At 39.8% G+C, this 12,304-nt stretch overlaps 1 protein-coding gene across 3 annotated transcripts; it reads left to right on the forward strand.

Moving 5' to 3' along the window:
- Positions 1 to 204: 204 nt before the first annotated feature.
- On the forward strand, positions 205 to 12,048 carry stmn4 (stathmin 4). Of its 3 annotated transcripts, none has more exons than XM_005812574.2 (6): positions 205 to 332; positions 5,625 to 5,690; positions 5,887 to 5,982; positions 6,137 to 6,342; positions 7,751 to 7,942; positions 10,775 to 12,048. In XM_005812574.2, the coding sequence occupies exons 2-6, from the start codon at positions 5,678 to 5,680 to the stop codon at positions 10,832 to 10,834; spliced, it is 567 nt and encodes a 188-aa protein (XP_005812631.1). In that variant the 5' UTR covers positions 205 to 332; positions 5,625 to 5,677; the 3' UTR covers positions 10,835 to 12,048. The 3 variants fall into 3 exon arrangements, with proteins under 3 accessions (XP_005812631.1, XP_023203654.1, XP_023203655.1); XM_023347886.1 differs by having other exon boundaries at positions 5,628 to 5,690; XM_023347887.1 differs by lacking the exon at positions 205 to 332 and adding an exon at positions 462 to 488.
- Positions 12,049 to 12,304: the final 256 nt, after the last annotated feature.

Below are 12,304 nucleotides of genomic sequence, written 5' to 3' on the forward strand. Positions count from 1 at the left end.
CACACACAAACACACACACACACACACCCACCCCCTCACACACACACACCCTCCTGCACCATGCAAGAAAACACCCGCCCTGCGGTACGACACAAAGAGCCGACGACCCTCCCTCCACCGGCCTCCTGCGCCCTCCCATTGGCCGACAGGCCTGGATGCTGGCAGCGCAGCCGACCAATGAAGCGTCTCCAAGGTGATGTCATTTAGGCAGCGTTGATGCTGTTGCTGATGCTGTTGCCCGGCGCCTGCATCCAACAAACCCAGACCTGGGGGGGTAACCACAGTCGTCCATCCACCTCCAGCAGCAAGAGACCGAAGCCACAGGACGGGGGGTAAGTCTGCACATCTGCACACACCTGGGGTCAGTCTGGGGTTCTGATAGGGAAGCTGGATAGTTTGACCGAGAGTCCGCGTCTTTGAGAGTGGAGAGGCGTAAAGAGGTGATGGAGGGGGGGAAACGGATTCATCATGCGATGGGAGTAGCGAAGGTAAGAAACCTTTGTCATTTATTATTGATCTGTAAAAACGCAGCTTGTCCTTCCAGAGAGGGGGAAAGGAGAGGGGAGCTGAAAGGCTGGAAAAGACTGTCAAAAGTTCAGGATTTTTCCCCTACTTTATTCCCCCGTTGAAATTCTTTACGAGAATCTTCATGTATCTAAAATGCACTTATGGAAGCAAAAGAGTACCAAAAATCAGTTTGCTAACCTACATTTAATTTTATGAAGATGCATCATATTTGGATGTAGTTGAGATGTTCGATATTTATTTTATTTTTCTGCCATTTTAAACCTTCCCATACACGAGTCAAAAAAAGAAAAAACACACACAATGGTGAAAGAAAATAAATAAATAAAAACAAGACAAGACAAAACGGAAAGTACGGAAATCGATAAATTCTTAAATTCTTTTCAGTGGCAAGAACACAAGGTATAGACCAAACAAGGTGTAGAGAGAAGCACAAGCCAGTTATTCCATCACTTTGTTAAAATATATATTTTTTAAAAACAGCCGATGATTTTCTGCATATTTCTCTAAAACATATCTTCAAAGAATTCCAGAAAAGTCTGTAGATAAACAGGCAAAAGAAAATATAATCGAACCTCATTGGATTCATTTAGCAAGTGATTTTTATACAATTTCTTCTACGTAAAGAGTGAAGAACACAGTTTGAACTCTTAGTGTTGTTGGGGTTAAAACAGGTGGACACTTCTCAAGTTATAACAATGATGTTTAGTTCCCAAGAAAAAAGATTCTTTCTTGTTTGGAACAGAGTCCAGATTTGTCCTTCCTGCAATCTAATAACTTGGATGTAAAAATAAAACAAATGGGAAAGAAAAGTTGACGTTTTTTGAAGATGTAGGTTCAGGATTCAGGGGTGTGGCGTTGTCTTATAAGAAACTTTCCCTTTGCAGCTGTTTTATCCAGGTATGTTGGGTCGGGCATGGGATTTTAATCAGATTGTCTTATATTTTGCGCTAAAGATCATATTTTCACATTGGTAATAATAACAATATAGTACAAAGGGGAAACCCCGCCCATCTACAGCAGGCGTCTCCTCCATTGTTTTTAATAATTAATGAAATGTGACGTGTTGAACGTTAACTTGTCACATTTTGAGTTTAGTTTTTAATTTGTATGCATCTTTTAGCAGACATTTTCAGAGTGGATTCCTGCCTTCCTCCATTGTGTGCCTTTTAGAAGCTGCTCTCTTCCTCTGTGTGATGGGCGACACACAGAGCGCCTTGACTCCAGCAGGAAGCAGTGCATTGATCTGCAACCTGGGTGGTTTCACAGGATCAGATGCTGTTGTGTGTTCATTTTGTGTGTGTGTGTGTGTGCGTGCGTGTGTGTGTGCACTCCAACAGTGCAGCGAAGCTCCACGTTTATGGCCTGATTAGTATGGGTGTACAGGGCTGTCCTTGTGTGTGTGTCTGTCCCACTGGGAGCCATGACAGGCAGGTCATGTAAGGGTGTGCCATGCAGCATGTTTGCTCTCCTTCTTGGTGGTCTTCCTACTACACATGTTCTCCTGCAAAGCTGTGTTTTAAGGCCAAGGCAATTTATCTCCCTTTGCTGAGATAGTAGACGCAGAACAAGTTAGCTAGCCTAGCTAGTTAGCAGAGCCAACAGAGCGTTATGAAATGTGACGTGTTGAACTTTTACTTGTCACATTTGGAGGCCACATTTTGGTTTGGTAAGCTAGCTTACAAAGCTTTGTTAGCTTGTTAGCTGACAGAGCTAGGCCTTTAAAGATAAAGCTAACTAAATTAAATAATATATTAGCTGCGTAATATAGCTAGCTCTGTTACTTGGGTAAGCTAACAGAGTCAAGCTAACTGAGAAGCTAGGAGGTTAGTTAAAATTGTTGCTGCTGTCTGAAACTGCTGCGGGATGACTGAAACTGAAACTGACTGAAACTGCAAACCGGTTTCAGTCAGAATTGATGAAGATTTTCCATAATGTTGTGTTTTTGGCTCTCGAAGGCTGAGCAGAAACTTATTTGGGGGTTTGACTACAACCGAACCCGACCCAACAAAGCTGTCAGCAGCACCAACTTCTTTTTTAAATTGTTAATACCTGATGTGTGTTACGCATTCAGTGGTGGCTGTAGGACCAATAGCCCAATTTAGATTTTTATTTCAATTCACTTCAATTCAAATAAAATCAAATTGCCTGCAGCCTATGATCCCGAAAATAAATCATATCAAGACATTACATTCAACATTTTTTGTTCAACTGTGACCACTCGAAATTTGAACCTTAGATGATCAAATGTGGTCCACACTCGTTAGAAAACTATGAAATAGCCCCTTAATTTACCACCATTCAAAAACATCTTCATGAATGCTAACTTTAGCATCATTTTCGGCTAACGGTCAGCTAGCGAGCATATTCTCAGTGCTTACAAAGCCTCTGGCAGTATTCAGTCTTTCAGCCATTTCAGTCTGAATACTGAAATGGCTGCCAGATTATTGGTTTATAAGTTGTGGAGGCTCCTTGATTATTTTCACTTAAGATACTCCTACACCCACAAGCAGCAGAAACTATTAAGACTGTGGACAAAGCTACCAGGGCTATCATTTGTATTTTTACAACTGGTGCAATCCTCAAATAGGCTGAATTTTAAACTTTTTATTTTCAATGAGTCAATAAAAAACCAGACTAATTGTGTTAAAAATAGTAGGAAGCCTTAACTCGTAACTCTGCTAAAAACAACAATGGATAAGTGGCTTAAGACGGGGTCACTCAAAAGAAAAACTGAAGATACCGGTAAAAAGAAAAAGAAGCCACGACTTACGTGATCGGAGGAAGCCAAGTCTGCGTAAAGGGTTGCTCACAACGATTCAATTCTTTTGAACGTCAATTTCAAGTTAGGTGGTCCGTGAGTATTTGTTAAATGGGTTAAGTTGGAAAAACACTGCTCTAACACTTTACCATGTGTTTCATTAAGCCCCATAAAATAACTAGCGCAACTCAACCACAGTATTGTCAGTGAAATGTGATTTACTGGAGCAAATAATTCTCCTAATTAAACCAACTTTAGTGGAACAGTTGGGTTTCTGGCAGGCTCTGCCTGTAGTGGGTGTTTGGTTTTAAAAAAAGCCCAAATCGGTTGATTAAATCAGTTGTTTTCTCTGTTGAGAGTCTAATTCTGCTGCATCACTCATGATAAAAAAAAAGCTTGTACAGAAGCGATATTAGCTCTAAGAATTCAAGATAATTTCTTTATTGCATATTTACACGAGACAGAAGAAGCAGTCGGGACACGACTAGATTTTCCATTTTTATCAAGTAAGATTTTTAACTAACAATGCTTTTCTTTTGCTGAAGTATTTGAAAAGAAGTGAGAGAAACAGGCTGAAAGAGACAGATTTCTATTTTCTTTCAGACTGTACAACAGTGGACGGCACCATCTGACATTTCTAACGACAAAGTAATAGCAGGCGGTTATGAAATCTGATCCGGCAATTTGATTCTCTGCTGCCTCTTTGTCTTGCTACACACATTTCTGCCCTATTTATGAAAACTATGAAGAATTGAATAGAATTAAATTTTGCCTTCCCAGGGAAGTAATCATGCCACACTGCAGCTTCAAGGTACCTTTCAGGCAGATGGTAAAACAGTTTGTGGCACACTTTGTTATTTATCCCAACCTCTTACTTATTGCATCTTCAGATCTACAGCTTCATCTGCTGCTTGTCTCATGCCTGTGATTCATTGATTCAGAACACAGCAGCCTGGGGAGAGAACATGTCCTTCTAGCCCCTGGAAATATGTTTTACCTGCTGTTAGTTTAATAGGATGTTGGGACTTTACTGTGAAGGCTGATAAGTATGGAAAGTTCAATGCTGGATCAAGGGAAAGCAACAAACAAGCTGTAAGAGAACACAATCCCATTGGCTAAAACAAGCACACTTTAACTTCGGAAATTTTCCTAATTAACAACCAATCAAAAACTCTGAATTTGTTGTAGAGTTTACATTAGGACTGTTCAATGAAACCCTCTTGTATCAGCTTTCCAAGCAAATGTTGTAGCTTAGTTCAAAGTTCTTCTCATTGTTAAATGGGTTATGTGGTGCTCAGCCTGAAAAGGATTAGAAATGGCTTTGTAACCTTTTCCAAACAGGTACATGTTAGAAGCTGTGTTTTCACTGACGATATGAAAATAAATTTGCTTAGTGGAAACATGGCAATTTTGAAAAAACACGTTTTTCAATAAAATGTTTGGTGTTAGAGGGAGGGCTTTTTTTTATTAGCTGTCTTGAAATCGGTCTATTTTGTAAAATTGCAATGGAAACACTTTTATTCACATCACACAAGTCACATGATCAAACAAGATGTTACTACAGTCGCAAACTACAAAGAAGAAAACGACAGGAAGTAGTTGGAAGATGATGACGTGGTCATGTTTTTCAATGACTTATTGCATGAACAAACTTGTTCACCTGTGATTTTCATTGCGTTTCTTAATGGAAACACCGCAATTGTGAAATTGCTTATTTTTTTCAAAATTAGAGCAATATTGACAAAGTTTTGAGCACATTTGAAATGGAAAGACAGCTACAACCTCGTTTCTCAATAGATCTCGAATTTCTTAAGGCGGGGCATGATGATTGTGGACTACCACAGGCTGACAGAGAAATTCTACTTAAGTCATTTCATTTTGTGATGCATACGGCAGTAATCCACATTAGGTGTGGCTAGAGAAATTGAAAGGTCTAATTGGTTGACATAGGTCGTCACCAACTTTAAGTTTCTGCCTCGTCTTTCTTAATATACGTAGAAACGTGCAAAGTTACAATCCAAGAATAGATGACCTGCCTAATCCGAACACAGGAAGCTAACCTGTCGGTGATCCTGGCCTCACTTCCTCTACCACTGAACATGTTTGCCTAATGCCTGCAGGTCAGTTTGGCAAGACTAAGATAAAGGGAAAGTATCTGACCGACAGAGACCAAACCTAAAGCTACATAACAGCACTAGGACAATGCGGAGCTTTAAAGGTTTTGCTCTGTAGGTTGTTTAATCCTGTCCTCCCTCGTTGCGTCTCAGATTCATTGCGTGACCTTTTGAGGTTGCCTCATTAAAGCCTCCCGTGTCTCTGTGTCTGCATGTGTCCCCAGCAGAGTGAGACGGAGCTTTGGTTTCTCCAGAGAGTTACATCCGCAGTGACAAGATGACTCTGGCAGGTAAATGCAGTCGCAGCAGAAACTCATTTCACCTCACTGCTCCCTCACACGCTCGTCCTGCCTATCGGAGATACGCCGGTCAGCGGCAGTGACTAATCGCTGTCGCAGCAACGCAGGACCGCGTCATCACTTCTTTAAATGCTTGTACATGATCCAGTACAAGTAAACCGGTCTTTGTGTGTATCTGTGTCCTCAGCCTATAAAGAGAAGGTCAAAGAGCTCCCCCTGGTGTCTCTGTTCTGCTCCTGCCTGAACCCACAGACTGCAGAGAACTCCCCTTACAAAGCAGAAGGTACAAACCATTTATTCTATGGTAAACTTACAAAGGTATGCGCTGTAAATCTAGTAAAAATGTACTTCTTACTTAGCGCTACGATGATCATATCTTGTTAGAAATGTCACTATTTGATTCATTATTCCAACACAATGTCATCAAACGGCAAAAGATGCGGTGGACCTGGGCTGGTGTGTCATGAAAGACGTGGAGGTGATCGAGCTGAACAAGCGGACATCGGGCCAGGCCTTTGAGGTCATCCTCAAGCCGCCGTCCTTTGATGGCCTGCCAGAACTCAACACCTCCATGCCGCAGCGCCGCGACCCCTCCCTGGAAGAAATTCAAAAGAAGCTGGAGGCTGCCGAAGAGAGACGAAAGGTGAGGGCCAGAAAGGGAATGGCTTCATGGCCGCCTATAACCGATCTGGGCCAGCACTCCTTAGGGTTTGAGGTGTGGGCTATGACCAGTTCATGTCTAATCTGCAGGCAGCAGAGTGTAGTTTTCCACTTGGCTTTTTAAATCTTATGGCTCATGTGGCCATAAGACTTAAAAAGGGGATAAAAAGAGTTATAAATTGATAGTAAAAACCCATTAAATGGTAATGAAGTCTGTAATTCTCAACAACTAAAACTTGCCACTAGGCCTGCAACAACAACAAATTTTACTGGACAATATATGGTCCCATAAATTATTACGATAAACGATAATGTTGTTTTGAAACAATATTCAAGTGAAATGGCATAATAATGCAAGATCGCTCTGTCAACGACTAATAAACTGTAATTTTGTAATGAACACTCCACAAGGGGATTGGAGGACATTTCAAATGTCCAAAATAAAACACACAAAAAAGTACCCAGTAGAATAAATGCGTATAAATATAACTACCAGACAAGATTCAAATAATTTGACAAAAATGCAAGAAAGCTGATTCAGGAAAATTACCATCTGATTACCACCTTCCTATTAGTTAAACGTTTAAAGGGTCCATTCACGGTTTTTAAAGATACCAGACTCAAAATCTGAAATGGCTAGACAAGTAAAAAACAGAACTATGTTACTTTATATGAAACATAAATAGTATAAAATATTGTTTGAAATTTGTGACATATTCATTATTGTTTGGAAAATACAAAAAAAAATGATATTGCTTTTGTGGATTCAGATGAGTTTGGATCAAGACATGCATGAAAATATTGGTTGGAGCTATTTTACACTGATGACAGACTCCTTACAATACAGTTAGTGACAACTTATTTTTGCAATCTCTTCTTGCCTCATGAGCCAGTTAAGTCATAATACCCTCTAATGCATAATGCACACTATCTGTTTTGCTGTACTCGTTTGTTGTTAGAGACGGCTAACTACAGTGGTTTTTGAGGTACCCAACTATCATCTTATTTGTGATTAACCATCTAACGCAAAATTGATTGCGATTTAAAGGTCTGCTGCAATGTTTTGACAGAAGTTGGTCTAAGATGGCCAAAGTCTAATTTTGTTTTGGCCAAGATCTGATTTCAACAGAATTCCACTTCAACAACCTGAACTATTCCTTCAACCACAGTTATTTGTTGCTGCGCAAGAGCAAAAGAGCAGGAAGCAGAAAGTAGAGGGAAACCTTGGGTGGGGTGAAAAGAAAGAGGGACATAGAAGTACAAAGACAACCATCCAATGAAACAAACACCAAGGAAGAGACATTTTTGTCCATCGACAGAATGATTCGGTTTGTAGAAGCAACAAACAAGTATAATGGGAAGTTACTGTGAAGTCCTCTGTCTCCCTCTAGTGCCAGGAAGCTGAGCTACTGAAGCACTTGGCAGAGAAGAGGGAACACGAGCGTGAGGTGATCCAGAAGGCCTTCGAGGAGAACAACAACTTCATCAAGAACGCCAAGGAGAAGCTGGAGCAGAAGATGGAGGCCAACAAGGAAAACAGGGAGGCCCTGTTGGCGGCCATGCTTGAGAGGCTGCAGGAGAAGGTAGGACCCAGCAGGCCGCAGTCTGACCAAATGTACGTATGTACTTCCAAGCAGAGACGAATCCCTAAATGGAAATCTGTATTTCATTACATTTTTTCCCCATGAAACAAATAATCAAATCCGAAGAAATGTGAAGCGTTCTTGATCAAAACAAGAGGGAAACGAGATCACAGCAGGGTCTGATGTTTTTCCACCAAGAGTTTTGAATGGAAAGCCTGCAGCCTGTTGTGGAATTCTACACGCTCTTTGAAGCTTCATCCAGTCATTTGGCTTCACACATTTTCTGCTCATTTTTCTAATGCGGTTGATGCGCCGACTAATCTGAGTTTCCGTTGAAAAAACTGTTCAATATTTGCCAAATTCATGTTGCTCTGCAGCACAAGGTTCAAATTGACTTTAGTTTTGCCTGAACACTAATTCTGAAAGGAGCTTTTCTTAAAAAAAAAAAAAAAAAAAAAATCTGTCTATCTTCTGGATTTAATTCTGGACTTCCAGTGTATCACACGGCAAATGTTTGACTTTAAAAAAAACTTTTCTCACTCTTTCAGTCTGCTTTCTAAATTACACATATATTTATCTGAAAAAGATGAACATTAAGGAAATGCCAAAGTTTACGTCAATAACTGGTTTACCACTTGTTAATCAAGACAAACCTCTCAACACCCACAGGCATGTGGTTTATTCAGAGCAGTGGGAAAGTATTGAGTTGCCCTAAATGACTAAGCCGTGATCACAGATCAACGCTGTCACTCAAAATCTGAACTTTTCCATTTTTATATCTTTAGCCATGTGGCGTCTGACAAGCAGCATTTAAAATGAATAATACCTCCTACGCTGCATTTAATCATGTTTAATTTTAAATGCAGTTACTGTGTGCTGTTCAGTGATACAAATCACTTTTTTTATGCGACTGCTGCCCTGAAGAAGCGTATTATAAATGGGTAAGAGTAGCATTTGTGTTTGTGGGACTTTGATTTTTCTGTATGAGCAGTGCTGTTTTAGATTTGAGAGGGGTAGAACAGTGTTGTATAAAGTACTGAAATCTCAGAGTCAAGTAAAAGTACAAGTACCTCTCCAAAATATGACTTTGGTAAAAGTCGAAGTCACTGACTGAAATGTTACTTGAGTTAAAGTCTTAAAGTATCTGAAACTTCTTGTACTTAAGTATGGAAATTACTGTAAAAATGGATGTGCTCAAGTAATGCAATGAAAAGTACAAGTAAAAAGTAAAACAAAGCAAATGCAGTTTGAATGACATTTTTTATATTTTGGTAAACTTGTCAAATACACTTAAAATAATGTACCCAACCAAGTGCAGGCAAAATTAAACCTGCTAATAGATATACCTGCAGGCATCATTTAGTTAAGAAAATTAGGTGCTTTACCTATAGCACAAGGTTAACTTAACCTGCTTTACAACTGAACCAGCTTCTTAGTAAACCCTCCAGGACAGAAAATACAAAGTTTTTGTAAGCCTTAAGTTTTCCCTTCAAGTAAGGTCAGTGCTGAACATGAGAAAAATAAATAGTACAGAAAATGCGGCCAACATGAAGAAAAAGAGCTGTTACGATTACTCTACTTCACAAATCAGTGAATCAGTCAATGCTACAGTCAGTAGGTGGTGCACACAACTGGTCATTATGTCATTCATTCTGCATTTGCTTTGTTTTACTTTTTACTTGTACTTTTCATTGCATTACTTGAGTACATCAATTTTTACAGTAATTTCCATACTTAAGTACAAGAAGTTTCAGATACTTTAAGACTTTAACTCAAGTAACATTTCAGTCAGTGACTTGGACTTTTACCAAAGTCATATTTTGGAGAGGCACTTGTACTTTTACTTGACTCTGAGATTTCAGTACTTTATACAACACTGGTTATAACCATTTCATAAGACGTTACCTCGATGTGTTTCTTCAAGTTGGACGGGGAGTTTTTGTAAGATAGAATTTCCACATCTTCGGGCAGGAATAACATAAACTGCATGCGGTACGACGAATCTTTAACACCCACGAAAGAGTATATTGTGTTTAAATAAGGCCATGGGCTCTCATCACCAGCTGGTGGTTCCCCTGGAGCCGTGTCCGACGTAGTTGCAGTCGTTGTGGTCTCCGTCTCCTCCTCCATGTGGCTGCTGCTGATTGCGAGACTTGCTTTGTGTTTAATGGGAGAAGCGAAACAGGTGTATCCTATTGGTGGTGATGAACAAGCCCAGGCAAGCAGGATACCGACTTTGTTCGGTAGCCTGCTTGTTACTTGCTAATCAGTAGGTGGGGTCAAAACACTTGCGTTTCTCTCTCTCGCTTTTTTGTAACGAGTAACTGAACCACACATTGAAAATGTATCGGAGTAAAAGTACGCAATTAAGTTCGGAAATATAGTGAAGTAAAAGTGAAAGTCATCAAAAATTTTCATACTCGAGGAAAGTATGAAGTACTCCAAAATATACTTAAGTAAAGTAGTGAAGTATTTTTACTTCGTTACTATACAACACTGGGGTAGAATACTATTGCAAGACACACTGAACCAGAAATTAATGTTGATAATGTCTTAAAATGTAAGTACAACCCTAGAGCAGACTTGCCATTACTTTAAAAAATTATTCAGAGGCTTGGATCTATAATCATCAATGTTGGATGAGGGGAAATAAATAGTGCAGTTTTTGTGTGTGTTCCTCAGGTGAATTTAATGCCCATATCTATCCTCACAACTGTTACCGTTGAAGGAAGCTGTGCTTCCACTGTGGTCCAAGTCATCACCGCAAATGATTTCATGAATGGCAATGACTTGTGTGTTTTCCCTCATTCGGTGTCTGTCTTTGTCCGACAGGATAAGCACGCAGAGGAAGTCAGGAAGAACAAGGAGATGAAGGAGGAAGCGTGCCGATAGATCCGACCGAGTCGAGAAGAGAGACACAAAGGGGGAAAAAAGCAGCGCAAAAAAAAGAAAAAGAAGAGAAATAAAGGACTTAACAGTGACTTGAATGAGCTTTTAAGAAAGGCTTTTAAATTTGATGTGTGATGTAAGACTTCTTATGCTGTACAAAGTTTAGCCAATGCTTGATGTAGATTTCTCTCGTTCTTTCTTTAAGGGAAACCGGATGGGGGTAGGCTGGGTGGGTGGGTAGGTGACGACATTAACACCGACAAGTGTTCAACAGCTATGATTTCTTCTTTGTTGCAGAATGAAGCAAAATCTATTTGCAGCTTTTTCTTCTTCGCAGTTTCTGTCAGAAAGGAGAAAATTAAACTCTCCTGGGTTTATTTTCTCTCGTTACTGTATGTTGGTTTTGCAGCAACACAGACAGAAGGATGAATTCTCTCCAGTGAGACTGCAACTCTGGAACCCGGAGCTGTAATTTGAATTGTTAGCTCTGTAAACATGAGGAGTGCGTTGACGTTCTACGAACTGGCCTTGGAAAAACAAAACAAAAGAAAAGAAATCCCTGGAGCTTTGCTCCAACACAACAAATGGAAATCCAAAAGCTGTTCATGGTTAAGACTCACCAAAAAAGTATGAAATTTTTTTTTTCTCTTCCAGTGTTGTTTGTGAAATAGGGCGTGAAAAAAAAGCTTAAGAAGTAAAGGGTTCATCTGCCATTACCAGGCTCTGTGAAACGTTTGTGTAGTGTAGTATTACATTCATTGAAGTCTCTTCGACTTACAGCACTGATTGCACTCTTGTTTTCATTAAGCACAACTCAAACGCACACATATATAACAGAGTTCTCATATACAGTGAAGCTAAAAAGACAAAGGAAAATGCAAAGCAGTGATTAACCTCAGTTCACAATTTGTTACGATTCCACGGGTTAAATGTCGAAGTCTGTCTGCTCGGCGAGTGTCTCTGTGCTCTGATTGTTTCTTTTTCATGTTGAAGATGAATTGAACCTGTAATAGAATATGCAGGAGAATGAAATGTGCCCGAACAAGCCAGGCTTTATCCTGGCTTGACTTAAAACGTCTAAATGTTTGTACTGTAACTGGGGAGGAAACGGGATGGATTTTTGAACTTGCTGTAACCGTGTGTTGATGTGTATCTGGAAGAAGGGTCTGATTGTATTAATTTGGCATGATTAGTAAAGAAAGAAAAGCTTACATGAATTCATAGCTTGGTCTCTTTATTTTCTGGATGATTAACTCTAATCTATCAGAACTGAAGTCCAAAATATAATTTTTCATGGATTATTTCAAGAAACATGAACATCAAACATGAGGAGAATTTACAATCCGTCAATCAATCTGTGGATTTCCTTAAATTAAGTATATGGGGCGAAATTGTCCTTTCACACAGGCAACAATTTTCAGCAAGGATTAAAATGTACCTGTACTGCGGTTTAAACATCAGATATAACTGCAA

This window comes from Xiphophorus maculatus, chromosome 15 (assembly GCF_002775205.1).
Source record: "Xiphophorus maculatus strain JP 163 A chromosome 15, X_maculatus-5.0-male, whole genome shotgun sequence".
Taxonomy (NCBI): Eukaryota; Metazoa; Chordata; class Actinopteri; order Cyprinodontiformes; family Poeciliidae; genus Xiphophorus; species Xiphophorus maculatus.